The sequence below is a fragment of the Rhincodon typus genome, chromosome 3 (assembly GCF_021869965.1).
Source record: "Rhincodon typus isolate 14 chromosome 3, sRhiTyp1.1, whole genome shotgun sequence".
Taxonomy (NCBI): domain Eukaryota; kingdom Metazoa; phylum Chordata; class Chondrichthyes; order Orectolobiformes; family Rhincodontidae; genus Rhincodon; species Rhincodon typus.
Window position 1 is genome coordinate 114,893,406 of NC_063334.1, and position 16,366 is coordinate 114,909,771.

Below are 16,366 nucleotides of genomic sequence, written 5' to 3' on the forward strand. Positions count from 1 at the left end.
TACGCTCGGTTCGCAACAAACAACTGCACCTCCCAGTCGCGAACCATTTCAACTCCCCCTCCCATTCCTCAGACGACATGTCCATCCTGGGCCTCCTGCAGTGCCACAACGATGCCACCCGAAGGTTGCAGGAACAGCAACTCATATTCCGCTTGGGAACCCTGCAGCCCAATGGTATCAATGTGGATTTCACAAGTTTCAAAATCTCCCCTCCCCCTACCGCATCCCAAAACCAGTCCAGCTCGTCCCTGCCTCCCTAACCTGTTCTTCCTCCCACCTATCCCCTCCTCCCACCTCAAGCCGCACCTCCATCTCCTACCGACCAACCTCATCCCGCCCCCTTGACCTGTCCGTCCTCCCTGGACTGACCTATCCCCTTCCTAACTCCCTACCTACACTCACCTTTCCTGGCTCCATCCCCGCCTCTTCGACCTGTTTGTTTCCTCTCCACCTATCCTCTCCTCTATCCCTCTTCTATCCGCCTCCCACTCTCTCCCTATTTATTTCAAAACCCCCTTCCCCTCCCCCTTTTCTGATGAAGGGTCTAGGCCCGAAACGTCAGCCTCTCTGCTCCTATGATGCTGCTTGGCCTGCTGTGTTCATCCAGCCCTGCACCTTGTTGTCTCGGATTCTCCAGCATCTGCCGTTCCTACTATCTCGGGTTTAGGAACCCAACTGCGTTTGTGAATATATGTATAAAGTTTATTTTTGTAATGAATATTTTGCAATAAAATAAAACCGGGCACATGGAGGAACTGAATGTTCCTTCAATGTGGAGGATGCATCGCGATTATTAAGTCAGGACTTTTAAAATTTTTTTGTATTGTGGAACCCCCTTGATAGCTTGGCTTTTTGGAAATTGGCTGCTACTTCTTGAAATTGTCGCTGTTGCAGGCGTTTCCTGGCCATGGGCCAGCTTGCAGTGTTGGTCATTAGGCAGCAAGAAGTTCCTTGTCAGTGCGAGAGCAGGTAGGAGCAGGGCAAGCTCCCAGCTGGAAAATCTGAGCAGTGCAGCACCGCCAGTGAGATGATCCTGAAGAACTGTGTGGGTTTGATAACGGGCGCGTCACAGGGGCTGGGAAAGGCGTTCGCTGAATCTCTCTTAAAGAAAGGCGCACAGGTAACCCACAAGGGCATCCCAATCCAGAACCGCTGGAGTGGGGAGCTGTAGATATGTATTTGTTGCATAGCATGTTGTATAATATGTATTTGTTTTGCCAGGCAGCAATGGTTAAGTAAATATTATTTGCCTTTCCTTTAGTAACAGCTTCGCTTTCAGGTTTTAGTAACTCACATACTGTGCTGCGTAAATACTCTCCATTCTATTACTACACCATCAATTGAGAAGTGCGTGGAGCAGGTTTTACTTTCTGTTGCAGTGACAGTGTTGAGTAGGTGGGAGAGGAGTGCTTGCTCGCTGGGTTGGAATCGACCTCAAAACTCAAGGATTATTTATCAGCCACCTTTTTCTTCCTTGTGTCATTCGTCACCCACCCTGTTTCTGGTCCCGTCCTGTTCCTGTCGATTCCAGACTCTCCTGTTCCATTCCACACTCTCAGGCTCCCAATCTGCAGACAGCACAGAGAAAGTTCAGCATTGAAACCATTCTTGTGCTTTGTTACGGACCGACTAGGTATCTTTCCTATGGGGGTGGATGAAGGGGGCCAAGGATTGACAGTGATCCAGCACATATGTTTCCTGCTCAGCACTGGGAGAGGAAGTTGTTACTATCAGTGATAAACAGATTTGTGTACTCAAACTTAGCCTGGCAAATGATATGCATTCTTCAGAACACAACTGACGACCGCCGTTCTTCCTGTTTCCAGATGGAACCTAAAGATGTGGAGGCTTAGTGGTCAATATTGATTAAGATTTCAGTAGTCTTCGTTATTAAAAAAATAGCTCTTATTACTTCATGTGATGTGAGTTGTCACTGTCAAGGCCAGTATTTATTGCCAATTCCCTAATTGCCCTTGGACTGAATGGCCTCCCAGGGGCATTTTCAGAGGGGAGACAAGAGCCAACCACATTGCTGTGGGGCTGGAGTCACATGTAGGCCAGGTTGGGTAAGGATGGCGGATTTTACCTTCCTTAAAGGGGCATTAGCCCCTCAGATAGATTTTTATAAAAGAGCAATGATGGCTGCATAATCATCATGACTGAGGTTAACTCTAGATTCCAGATCGTTTTAATTCATTCGTGTTGAAATTTCACTAGTTGCCATGGAGAGATTTGTGCCCGTAGCCCCTGGCTCTGGATAGCCATCTCCCTGAAAAGATCCACAGGCAGCAAGGGGTGCCAAGGGGTTAAGGAGGGGAAGAAAGCTGACAAGGAGGGGTGAGGAGTTGGCAGGAGAAAGAAGAAGGGATGGGAATCAACGGTGGAGGGGGCATAGGGTAGTGGGTTGGCTCGGAGAGGCTAAAGAAGTGTGCAGAGGAGATTGGTGGATTAGGAAGGGAATATTGGAGAGTTGGGAAGAGGATGAGGTGTGGTCACAGGAGCCAGGTATGGAAGGGAGAGTGAGGAGAAGAAGGAAGAGGAAAGGGAGAATATCAAGGTGAAGGGTGATAGAGTGAGGGGGAAGGTTGGAGTAAATGAAGGGGTGGGAGGTGGCAGGGAGGCAGAGAAGGCTTGAGGGGAGTTGGGAAAAGTGAGTGGAGTGTTAAAGAGGAGGCAAGGAAGGGAGATGGAGAGGCTTTGGAGTTATATCACACTACTGATGGAGATTTTCCAGCTTGATATAGAATGATTGAATATTGTAGGAGCAATTATTTTACTGGGAAGACAGCTGATCTGTTCTAGTAATTGTTATTTTCTCTGGTGGGAGATGAAGGACAATGGCAACATAATCTTAAAATTAGAGCTGGGCTATTAAACCTGGAACCCTAACTCCTCAAAAACTGGGCTCATTGATATTTACAAGACTGAGATCTAACAGCTGCCATTTGGTCAGAGTATCAAGAAACAATAAAGGAAAGTTGGGGTACTTGTGGATGAAATGCAGTAAGTTAGCACACAGGTGCAGCAGGTAATCAGGAAGGCTAAGGAAATGTTGGCCATTGTTTCAAGGAGGTTGGAGTATAAAAGTAGGGAAGTCTTACTGCAACTGTATAAGGTGCTGGTGAGACCACATCTGGAGTACTGTGAGCAGTTTTGATTACCTTAATTAACGAAAGATATTGGAGGCAGTTCAGAGGTGGTTCACTAGTATGATCCCTGGTATGGATGGATTGTCTTATGAGCAAAGGCTAAACAAGTTGGGACTTCACTCTTCAAGTCCCTTTGTATTGCAGCTTTCTGTAGTTTTCCTTCTTTTAAGTGATACTGTTCTTTTTTTCTCCATTCCAAAATGATTAGCTACACACTTTCCCAAATTATACTCCATTTGCCAATATTTGCCCGCTTACTTAACCTATCAATATCTAACTGGAAGAGCATTTTGCAGACTGTGATCATAATTCTGTTAGATTCAAGATTGTTATGGAAAGAACAAGGACATCAAATACTAAGGTGGAGGGGGTCATGGGGGGATGGGTTTAAGGTGAAAGGGGAAATGTTTAAAAGAGATGTGTAAGGAAAGATTTTTATACAGAGGATGGTAGGTGCCTGGAACGCACTACCAGGGAGGTCGTAGAAGCAAAGACGATCGCAATGTTTAAGAGACACTTAGACAGTCACATGACCAGGCAAGGAACAGAGGGATACGGATTAGTTTAGATTGCTGTACTGTTCTATATTATGTAAATGAGTTTAAGGTACAAGTCAGTCATGATTAATTGAATGGCATCAGGAGATGGTAATGTCACTGAACTAATTCTCCAGAGGCTCTGTCTATTAAAATGTTAAAATGCCTCCACAGCAGCTGGTGGATTTTACATGCAATTAATAAATCTAGGTAATAAAGTTAGTCTCAGTGATGGTAACCTTGACAATTATCTTTATGTTGTAAAAACCTGTCCCCTTTAGGGGAGGAAATCTGCCATCACTACCTGGTCTGGCCTGCATATAATTCCAAACGCACAGTAATGTGACTGAACCTTAAAGGACAATCAGGGATGGACAGTAAATTCTGGCCTTGATTTCAACAATCAAATACCGTTAAAGAAATAAAATGCATTATTTTGAGGAACTAAATGACTCACTCCCATTCCTAGTATTCCTCAAAATATAGACATCTGGCATAAATATTATTTGCTTACGTGATGCTCTTCTGGTTGAGATATATTCTCAGGCTAACTGCCTATTCATTTCTTTGATACGGTGGATGGAGTTTTGTGGCTGAGCATAAACATACCTGATTACGCGGTCGTCTAAAAGTGGAATGCACAATCATAGGAAATAGGAAGTTAAATACATAGAAGGTATTTTGATTAATATGATTATTAAATGGTCGTGAATGTACAATTAACCACAACTCAGATGACATCAGATAGCCCAGGGGATTGTTTAGTGACAAGAGTTATTTGAGGTTTGTACCTTCAAATATTGGTAGATAAGGTACTTAGTGAAATAATTAATGCTCCTGGTAAATGATAGACTGTAATACGTTGCACAAATGCAGTAAAAAGTCAAATATATTTAATTCAAAAGGACAGAATTTGAAAGCAAATAAGCTGAGAGGTTTGGTACGTGTTCAGTTCAGAGTACTGAATAAGGTATCAATCAGCTGGTTGTGTACATCATGACTATAAAATGCAAGCATTAGAAAATTTAGCTAAATACTTGATACTAGAGATCTAATGCAATAATGTTTGACAGGAAACTTCAAAGTAAAGCAATCAAAGGGAAGAAGTTAGCCACAGGAATCAATATTTAAAAAAAGAAATGGGGTCTCAAAATGTTTTGTCCTCTCTCCATCATCTTAATGGGAGAACTGTAAAGTCACCAGAGAAATGAGGTAAATGTCCACTTTTAGCCAGTTAGTCTGCTTTCGCTGAGTATTTGACAGAGAACTAAAATAGAATTCCAGGCTGTTTTCCTTTAGGTCAAATTCTGGTCAGCTGATTTTCCATTCTCTTTGCTCCCTTTGGCTTATGCAGCAATTAACTGTGGGTCAATGGAGAGAAAAAATGATATTTACAAATGATCTCAGGATTTCCCAAAGCACTTTACTGCCAATGAAGTCATTCGTTGTCGTAACATGGCCAATTTACACACTGCAAGCTCCCATCAACAGCGATGTTTATAATGTTTACCAGATAATCGATTTGGTTGAGGAGTAACTTTTGGCTGGGTTACTGTGGAAAACTGCCCTGCCTATTTTGTGCAACAGTGCGGAGAGATATTTTACATGCACCTGAAAGGACAAATGGCACTCATTTCAACATCTTACCTAAGGAATAACATCTCCTCGCGTGCAGCACTCCCTCATTACTGCAGCCAGTGTTAAGCCTTGCACTGGATATTAAGGTAATGCAGCAATCAATAATCTGAACTGTAACTTGATGATGAGACAACAAGGTGCAGGGCTGGATGAACACAGCAGGCCAAGCAGCATCATAGGAGCAGAGAGGCTGACGTTTCGGGCCTAGACCCTTCATCAGAAAAGGGGGAGGGGAAGGGGGTTCTGAAATAAATAAGGAGAGAGTGGGAGGCGGATAGAAGATGGATAGAGGAGAGGATAGGTGGAGAGGAAACAAACAGGTCGAAGAGGCGGGGATGGATTCCCCTGCTACCTGCAGCCTCCAACCTGTTCACGATTTGATTTATTGTTGTCACATGTACCTAAAATGAGTGAAAAGCTTTGTTTGTGATCAGTACAGGCAGATCATAGTCAACAAGGAAATACAGATCACAGTGCTTAGTCAGAGCAAGGCATACAAGGTTAATGTGCACAGGAGGTGCTCAAAGCAAGATCAACATTAGCAAGATCAACATTATTTAAAGTTAGAAAGTCCATTCAGCAGTCTAATAACGGTCAGGAATAAGTTGTTCTTGAAACTGCTTGTGCATGTGTTCAAGCTGCTATATCTCCTGCCTGACAGAAGAGGTCGTGGGAGAGCATGACTGGGGATGAATGGATCTTTGATGATCATGGTAGCCTTTCTACGGCAAAGACAGGTGTGAATGGAGTCCATGGATGGCAGGTTGCCTTCCGTGATGGTCAGGGCTGTGCACACAACCTTCTGTAGTTTCTTACGGTCCTGGGCACAGCAGTTGTTGTACCAGGTTTCCATAGAGAAGGGCAAGGGCAGCACAACCACCTACAAATACCCCTCCAAGCCATACACCATCCTGGCCGGGAACAAAGTTGCCATTTCCATCACTGTCACTGTGTTAAAATCCTGCAACTCTGTTTGCTCACAACATAGATAGGATGAATGCGTATAGTCTTTTTCCCAGGGATGAGGAATTGAAAACTAGAAATCATTGGTTTAAGGTGAAAGGATTTAAGAAGGACCTGAGGGGCAACTTCTTCATGCAGAGATGGAATGGGCTGCCAGAGAAAGTGGTTGAGGCAGGTACAATAGCAACATATTAAAAAAATGTTTGGATAGGTACATGGATGAAAAGTGTTTGGAGGATTATGGACCAAATGTGGGCAATTGGAACTAGCTGAGTGGGCACCATGGTCAGCATGGACCAGTTTGGGCTAAAGGCCTGTTTCCATGCTGTATTACTCTATACCTCCAGGACTCTATAACATATGGTAGGTATCCCATCGGAAAGGCAGCATCTCTAGCAATGAGCACTCTCTCGATGGCTTCAGTCTAAATATTATGGTCAGGTCCTGGCGTGAATAATCAGTAGACTTGGAGGTAAGAGTGGTAACCATTTTCTACAGCTATCACTAAAGGTGCTGTAGAACCGCAAGTTCTGGTGTAATTTCTGTTCAGGAAGATGGATATTTGACTGCTAAGTAAAAATTAAGATAAAGATGGAATGGTGACAGGTAGCCGACAAATGCTGAAGATCAATTTGGAATGTGAAAAAAAATGTGCAGGAGCAGCATCCTGTTTTGAGATAACTGTTAAAAAGAAATATCTTAGGAAAGGATGGTGGAAAACATAAACAAATTTTAAAAGAGACGACGTGAGATGTTTCCACTGCCATCCAAAACAGCCTTGAAAGTTACAGAAGTTAATCATTTGTTTACTAAATAATGAATGATGGAGCTTATCAGTAGCTAAGATTGCTTCCATGATGAAAAAAGAGTTGCTACGGAAACAAGAAGCTGCACATCAAAGCACCTAATATCTGCTTTTGAATAGCATTTTAATGAGTTGAGTTGGGGTCAAGAACAGAGAACAGACGTAACTACATCAGCAATGTACCGAGAATATAAAACCAGCTGAAGGGAGGCTGGGGAAGGCTGGAATTGAGGGGGTGAGAGGCAAAATATCTGGACTCAGACATGTCAATACCAAAAAGAATCAAAATAAAATAATGAAACTGGAGGCACAGGTAGGCATCAACACTGACATAACAGTTTCCATTTACATGGCACCTTTAATGTCATGAGGATGTACCAAAGTGCTTCGCAGAAACATTATGAATCAGTATTTGGCACAGAACCTCTGAAGGAGGTATTAAGCCATATGGTGGGGTGAAGGAAATCATGGACAGGCACACGGTCAGTTTTGTGGAATAAGGCTGAATTCTTGGAAGGCTGCAGGGCTGGAGGAGTTTACAGATGGTGGAGGAAGTGTGTCAATTTAAATTGTAATAGAAGCAAAATACTGTGGCTGTTGGAAAACTGAAACAAATACAGAGAACACTAGAGAAAATCAGTAGGTTTGGCATCATCTGGAGAAAGAAACACAATTAATATTTTGTGTCTGGAATGACTTTTTGTTTATTTTGTGCTTTTTGTGATCTCAGTTTGTTGTGCAGTGCTTTACAGCATATGAATTCCATTCTGAACTATAATTGCTGTGATAATATAAGGAATTTGCACCTAACAAGTTCTCATGAATTGCTATGTGTTAATGACCAGTTACTCTGGTTTGTCCAGGGGCTGTTGGTTGCAATTATGATCAGGAGTGTGTGGAGAATTTCCCTGAGGTTTCCATAAAGTATAATGGGACTTTTCACAGTCATCGGAGGAGGCAGCGTTATATCTCAATGAAAGAATGGTATCTCTGACAGTGCAGCCCTCTTCAGCATTGACAACTATTGCCTCGCTTTTTAAGTTCAAAGTCTAGGGTGTGATTATGATCTTCTACCTCAGGTTAACACTGAGAAATCTTCCAATCATTTTAAAACATTTTTCCTAAACAATAAGGTATTAGAATATACCTAACCCAGTGTGAGGAAATCTTCCAAGCACAATTAAATAATTCCTCGTGATTCAGGCAGACTGTGACATCCAAATGCAAGGTAGTTACTCAGCCACCAATAGCATAATAACTATAAAATCTAAGCAAAAAATAAATATAATCTGGTTTCTGGAAGACGCATGGTGATCACACTTGGTAGATGTTGCATTTCCAAACGCTACCTAGAGTTCTGACTTTAAACTGGTAGTTCCCTGGTATTTTGTGCATTCTTTTAAGCTGAGTTATATCACGTAATGCCCAGACATATATGGAAGTGAGTTCCTTCTCAGCCAGATGATGAGCAGTTAATACTACAAAAGGTTCAGTAAGATAACCCAAAACTGTCAATGGAATACTGCTTGGATATTTCCACTGCTCTGTATAATACCCAACACTCGTATCAGACATGACATGTAGCCAACATATCTGCTATAGTTTCTACTTCCATCATTTGAAGCAATAACCACCTGAATTCAGATTCAGATCATTGCATCAAAGCGGAATTAACTACAAGACTTGGGCAAATTCTGACACCAAGGCAGGTGAATGGTAAAGATTTTAGCCATGACTGATTGAAGGCTTGCGGGGCTGAATGGCACCCTCCTATTCCTGCATTGCATAATCTCCCTGAATCTTTAGACCTTATTTCCTTATCCAATTGGAAGAAAATACTTCATCATACTTTAGTATACACGATTATCATAGAATCCTGATAGTGTGGAAACAGGCCCTTCAGCCCAACAAGTCCACACCAAACCTCAAAGCATCCCACCCAGACCCATCCCCCTGTAACCCACCTAATCTACACATCCCTGAACACTACGGGCAACTTAGCATGGCCAAACCACCTAGCCTGCATATCTTTGAACTGTGGGAGGAAACTGGAGCACCCGGAGGAAACCCACGCAGACATGGGGAGAATGTGCAAACTCCACATAGACAGTCACCCGAGGGTGGAATCGAACTCGGGTCCCTGGTGCTATCAGGCAACAGTGCTAACCACTGAGCCACCGTGCCACGGGTTTCTTTTTATTACAGTGATTTTTTTTTTAATTGAAGAGCATATTTGTTAGGAAATTATAAAAGCATGAATACAGAATACTGAAAGGCCTGGATAGAGTGGACGTGGAGAAGATGTTTCCATTAGTGGGAGAGAATAAGACCCGAGGGCACAGCCTCAAAACGAAGGGATGACCTTTTAGAACTGAGACGAGGAGCAATCTTTAAGCCAGAGGGTGGTGAGTCTGTGGAATTGATTGCCTCAGAAGGCCGCAGAGGCCAAGTCATTGAGTGTCTTTAAAACAGAGTTAGATAGGTTCTTGTTAGTAATGGGATCAAAGGTTACAGGGAGATGCAGGAGAATGAGGTTGAGAAACATATCAGCCATGGCAGAGTGGACTCGCTGGGCCGAATGGCCTAATTCTGGTCCTATATCATATGATTTTATAGTTTTAATGTTGCAGAGTGTGATGATTGAATCATGCTTATCTAATGTTTTGTCTTCAAACTCTACATGAAGCAGAAGTGATCCAGCTAATGGTTCAAAATTTAAAGTTTTGTAAAATGACAAAATGTTATACTATTTTTATTGAAGTCGGTCAGAGATCCAATTAGCCTCAGAGTTCACTCCTGAGTGGATTTTTTGAAGCTTGCGATGGTTTACAATATTGCAACCAGGTAATAAAAAAATCCGTCGTCGATGAAACACTTCAGAGCATCCTGAAATGGGAGATGCTCTTTCCTTCTTTCCAGGGTGGTACGGTGGCTTAGTTGTTAGCTCTGCTGCCTCATGGTGCCAGAAACCCAGATTTGACACCACCCTCAGGCAAATACCAATGTGGAGTTTGCACATTCTCCCTGTGTCTGCATGGGTTTATGCTCCAGTTTCCTCCCATAGTCCAATGATGTGCAGGTTAGGTGGATTGGCCATACGACATTGCCCATAGCATCTAGGGATATGCAGATTTGGTGTATTAGTCACGAGAAATGCAGGATCACATGGATATGGTTGGGAGACATAGATCTGAGTGGGTTGTTTTTTGGAGGGGCGGTGTGGACTCAATGGGCCGAATGGCCTGTTTCCACTCTGTGGGGATTCCATGATTCTGCGGTTTGCATGAATGAAAATAAGGATTTATTTTAAGAGTGCTGATTGTTCAGTTAATCACCAATCAAGGTACCTCTTGCGGCTGTGAGGAGAGATTGGGTAGGTTGAATTGTGATCCTTCAGAGGAAGTTGAGGGGTGATTTGATAGAGCTGCACAAGGTTCTGAGGGTCCTGGATAGAGTCGATTTTATTTTCCTTGCCTTACTAGGGACCAGGGACATAGATTTAAACTGATTGGTAGTAGGATCAGTGGGGAAGTTAGAAAGATCTTTTTCAACAAAAACCAATAAGTTGAATGGACTTCGACTGTGTGTTCTAATGATTCAATGATTCTTCACCACCCTTAACATTAAATGTGCAAAGGGTTATTGGAGTAATTATTTTCTCATTTCACAATGCAGCACTGTGTTTCAATGTTTGGCATAAGGGTCTATTTTTCACCTTTGCAGGTGGTTATATGCGATATCAACCAGGCACAAGGTGAAATTACTAAAGCAGAGTTTGACTTGAGATATGGACCTGGAAGAACTGCCCTTATCACCTGCGATGTCACATCATTGCCCCAGCTGAAAGGTCAGTTGAAATATTATTTTACAATTTAAATATTTCTCATCTAAGAGCATTCTTCCAATATTTATACTTTACTTCTCTCTTTTTATGTGGTGGCACAGTGGCTCAGTGGCTAGCATTGCTGCCTCACAGCACCAGGAACCTGGGTTTGATTCCACCCTCAGGCGACTGTCTGTGTGGAGTTTGAACATTCTCCTCGTGTCTGTGTGGGTTTCCTCCAGGTGCTCTGGTTTCCTCCCACAGTCCAAAGATGTGCACGCTAGGTGGATTGGCCATGTTAAATTGCCCATAGTGTTCAGGGATGTGTAGATTAGGTGGGTTATAGGGGAACGGTTCTGAGTGGGACGCTCTGAGGGTTGGTGTGGACTTGTTAGGCCGAAGGGCCTGGTTCCACACTGTAGGAATTCTATGTAGCGTCATCATTGTCCATGGCTTATGCCGTGATATTACCGGGGGTAATATGTGGGAGTTGGTGAAGTGGCTAACTCAGTTCTCACAGCCATTGAACCAGTCACTATTGGCGCCTTTCTGCACCTCATCCTAACCATCTAGCCAAATGCACTAATAATATTAATCGTATTAAACACTAATAAATCAAACAGTAAAAAAGACGCAGTTAATACCATACGATGATTGAGGCTCCAAAGTCGCTCACATTGTTCTTGAATTATTGGAGATTAGCCATAGAAGTAAAGATGGAAATAAATTGTGCAGGAGGGAGCGATTCTCCCCATCAAATTCATGCCTGCTCAATGGAAGAACTATCCAATGAGTCACACCACCTGCTCTTTCTCGGCAAGTGTGTTCTTTTCGTGCAAGCCTCAAATTTCCTTTTGAAAACTCCTGCTCAATCTGTTTCCACCATCCTGTCAGTCGGATCATTCCAGATCATAACAAATCACTGCATCTCCTCATCTCCCACCTGGTGAGTTACACCAATTGTCTGACGTATGTACAAGAGAGTTAAGATCAGGGTCATGAACCATCTTGTGTCAGGCTTAGAAGGTGACCTGCAAGTGGTGATGTTCCCATGAATCTGTAAATAATAAAATGCTCTCTTTTATTCACTCAATAAAACCTTGTAAATGGATCCTTCATGTTTCTGCTGAACTGGTTTATTGCTTTTTTATTGGAGAGAGATACAATATTTTGCATGAAGGAAACAATTTTGTTTAATCAAAATGCTACTAAATGCAAAATCATAGCTCCTCCCTCAGCCTGATGATTGGATTTTAGGAACCTGAAATTACATTTAGGTTAAAAGCACATGATTATTTACCACCTTTGCTTTATATTTTTTTGCTTTATATATTTATACATATATTTATTCAAAAAGAACTTAAACATTTCTCATAGCTAATTGCAGAGGTTGAAAATGGAGATGCTGATTCAGCCCTCCTGGTCTGGCTGTAACAGCTTGTTCAACTTTTTAGCTTTGAGGAAGAGATGTTTGCTTAGCTATCTTCTCCATAGATGGTATTGCACTATCTAAGCACTTTCAGTATTTCACCTTTGTTCTGAATGTCAATGGTTACTGTAACTTGAGCTAGAATCAACAATAAAATGGACGGGAGTGATATCAATGATTCTAGTCAAAGTAAATTTGTGTTCAGGGCAATGGGAGGCTGGCTCTAAAGAAAATGCTTTCACAACTGATAAACCCTCACCACCGTGGCAATCATTTCATCAGTCATATCGCTTTAGTGGAAGTTGTGAATATTCTATTTTAAAAGATCCACTTCCTATTAACACGTCACAAGCAAAATATAAAGCAAAGGCAGTAAATAATCATGTGCTTTTAACTTAAATGTAATTTCAGGTTCCTGAAATCCAATCATCAGGCTGACGGAAGAGCTATGATTTTGCATTTAGTAGCATTTTGGTTAAACAAAATTCACTTTATGCCTCCCCTTTGTCATCAGCCCAGTCCAAGGCACTGTCACAGATGGGTTTCTAACTCTATTTTCTTCCATAGCTTGCATGGTGGCTCAGTGGTCGGCACTGCTGCCTCACAGCACCAGGGTTCCGAGTTCAATTCAATCCTTGGGTGACTGTCTGTGTGGAGTTTGCACATTTTCCCCATGTCTGCATGAGTTTTCTCCAGGTGCTCTGGTTTCCTCCCACAGTCCAAAGATGTGCAGATTAGTTGGACTGACCTGCTAAATTGCCCATAATGTCCAGGGATGTGTAGGCTGGGTGGATTAGTCACGGGAAGTGCAGGGTTACAGTGATACAGTTGGGGGAATGGGACTGGGTGGGATGCTCTTCAGAGGGTTGGCGTGGACTTGATGGGCCGAATGGCTGCTTCTACGCTGTAGGGATTCAATAATTCTAATTCTGATTAAATGTATTCCTGGAGGTTTCATAACATGATCTGCCTCCATGCTCCAGCATTGAGTCAGCCATCCTTGTGCCACATTGTCTTTCCCAAACCAACTGGGAAGCAGAAAGACTCATTATCAAATTAGGTGGTGTTTGACAGTTCACCAAATTGACATTTTACCCATTCCTAATATCATTTTATATCAGGTGAAGAGAAATGTTCAAAGAAAGTGGCAAAAACAAATTTGTTTTCAGTATGCCTGTGATTTTTCTCCGGTGTTGCACACACAAAGCAGTGCCTTGAAGAGTTGATCTTCAATTCCTGGGAATCAGGCCAATCCTGAAGGGTTGGCAGCCCCAGTATGTAGGGGTCTTGGCTCAAATCTTAGCATTATGAATTCAGTTCAGATGTAATCCCTCTATAATTTGGTTTAAAAAACGTGTGAGCCAGATTTAAATTTCAAAGTGACGTGAGTTAGGCAGTTTCAGAGTGATTCATGCATACTCTAATGCTAGTTTAATACATAACCTAATGCGTACCAGCATCGTTGAAGCAGTACTCTCCCTTTCTTGTAAACAGACTGACAGTAAAAACCCAACCCTGGTTCCAAAAGCAAGAATTAAATGGGGATGAGCCAGCATAGTGTAACTATATCATATAAGGGTATTTGAATTTGTGATGTTTCACTATTTTCAAAGATCATTTAATTAAATTTGATCAAAAATACTTCTTTGGAACCCCAGCTGTTTAATTTACTATCCCTTGTGAACTTGTAATCTGTAGCGCTTTTTACGAGTTATAAATCCACTTACAGAAAACTAAGGGTGCAATAAAATAATTCATCACTGTGGCACTGTAGGTCTTGTGACATGGACATGCACTTTTGCCTCTGATTCAGAGCTTTGTGTTCAGTGCCCATTTCAGGACTTGGAGGTTATGCAGGTTGTGTGTACTTTTTTCCCAACAGGGTACTTAACCTAATGCTGTAATGCTTACGTTAATACCCATAATGAGGACTGAGGGCCTTGCTGCCTGTCCCTAATTGGCCAGAGGGCAGTTAAGAGTCAACCACATTGCTGTGGGTCTGGAGTCACATGTAGGCCAAACCAGGTAGGGATAGCAGATTTCATTCTCTAAAGGACATCGGTGAACCAGATGATTTTTATTTCTGTCAATCAGCAATGGATACATGGTCAACGTTAGACTCTTATCTCTAGATTTTTATTGAATTTATTTTCCACCATCTGCCATGGTGGAATTTGAACCCAGGTCCCCAGAATATTACCTGGGTCTCTGGAATCTGAATCCAGCAATACTATTAGGCCATCCCCTCTGCTGTGACCCACTCACAGAGACATGGAAGATGTGAATAGGAATAAGCCATTCGACTCCTTGAGCCTGCTACTCCATTCTATATGATCATGGCTGATCATCGACCTCAGTAGCCTAATTTCCACCCACCACCTCCGCCCCCACCACCCCCACCACCCCCACCATGTCCCTTTAGCCACAAGAGTTATATCTGCCTCCTTCTTAAAAACTCATAATGTTTTGGGCTCAACCATTCTCTGTGATAGTTTAATTCCACAGGCTCACCACACTCTGAGTGAAGAAATTTCTCCTTGTCTCAGCCCTAATGGAGATAGGCTACAGAGATAGGGGCTGGAGAATGGGAGTAGTTGGGTAGCTCTTTCTTCATTGCTACAGACACAATGGGTTAAATGGCCTCATTCTGTACAGCAAATTCTGTGCTTCTATGATAAACCTTTGCTCCATATCCTTAGACTATGATCCTTGGTTTCATGCTCCTGCATCTCGCCTGTCAAGTCCTGTTAGAATTTTCTAAGTTTCTATGAGACCCCCTGTCAATGACAAATTGCACTATGATGGTGAGAGCTTGAGGGGCCTGAGAGGAGTGGGTCGACAATTCAAGGCAAATGAGGTAGCAGAAGAGAATGTACAGTCTGAAACGTGTCAACAGAGAAATACTCAGCTGACCATCTGCCAGGAAACTGGAAATAATTGAGGTAATCTGTTACTTGCAAATGAATGTGGAATTTCTTACTTAAGGCTGCCTATGTTCAGGAGCTTCAGCATGGGAGGGAAATGCATTGGAGCCATTGCAATGAACACAGTTTTAATTGTGAAATTTAAATCTGAATCTGAGATCTGAAATACAGTGACAAAGGTAGTAACTACCTGATTCAAATGTTTCAGCTTTGTGCATTTGTGATGACTTCTTGTATGTAGAAGTGTGTGTTAGTGTGAAAAAAGTGTTGCATTGAGCAAATTTAATTACTGTTTGGGGCGGGGGGGAGGTTAATAAATTAATGTTTTGCTTGTGTGTTGTAACTTTGAGTTTAGTGGTTGAAGAGTGGTCATTACTGAAGGTGTTGGTGTACCCTTCTCTGTAAGTCCAAATACCCCAAATATCAATAGGATTATAGAGGACGTTGTTATTATGTGACTGCATTACTTAATAATGAAAATGTAGTCCCCCGGAGCCTACAAGGGAAAAAAGACATATTTTAATCTCGGTTCCTAAATCTGAAAGATGTATTGGGAAGGATTAAGGATGGGGATTGAGTGTTAATGTTTGGGTGGGCAGGGACTGGCAGGAGGGGAATATTGAACCAGAGACCAGGAAACAGGAGAAGCACAGTACCCATGATCTTCCCACCAGACCCAGAAACAGCAGCACCTGGATTCACCTCCAAGTCACTAATTGATTACCCTCTGTTAACCTAAAACCAGGCAAAAATATGTAACAATCTCCACCTCTTGGGAAATAGGTAGACATCACGGCTGGATCAAGATGGTGGGTAAAGGAACATTCCACAAGTATTTTTGGTTTTAAAGTAAATGTCATTCCCTTTCATTAAAATTTGGCTGACAAAAGGAAAAACCCTGAAACAAGACCAGAACAAAAATTTTCACCATGTACATTATATTTTTTTGTGTGTGTGTGTGTGAGTGAGTGTGTGTGTGAGTGAGTGAGTGTGTGTGTGTGTGTGTGTGTGTGAGTGAGTGAGTGAGTGTGTGTGTGTGTGTGGTATGGGTATGTGTGTGTGAATGCGAGTGTGAGTGAGTGTGTGTGAGTGTGTGTGT

General features: G+C 42.4%; 1 protein-coding gene across 3 annotated transcripts in view; it reads left to right on the forward strand.

Moving 5' to 3' along the window:
- Positions 1–903: 903 nt before the first annotated feature.
- Positions 904–16,366, forward strand: part of LOC109929408 (15-hydroxyprostaglandin dehydrogenase) — a 57,454-nt gene continuing 41,991 nt past the window's right edge. For 2 of the 3 annotated variants that reach the window (XM_020529076.2, XM_048595089.1), the window contains exons 1-2: positions 918–1,120; positions 10,815–10,938. In XM_020529076.2, the coding sequence (XP_020384665.1) occupies positions 1,028–1,120; positions 10,815–10,938 (217 nt within the window). In that variant the 5' untranslated portion in view covers positions 918–1,027. Of the gene's footprint in view, positions 1,121–10,814; positions 10,939–16,366 lie in introns of all 3 variants that reach the window. The other variant, XM_048595088.1, reaches the window with a different exon arrangement.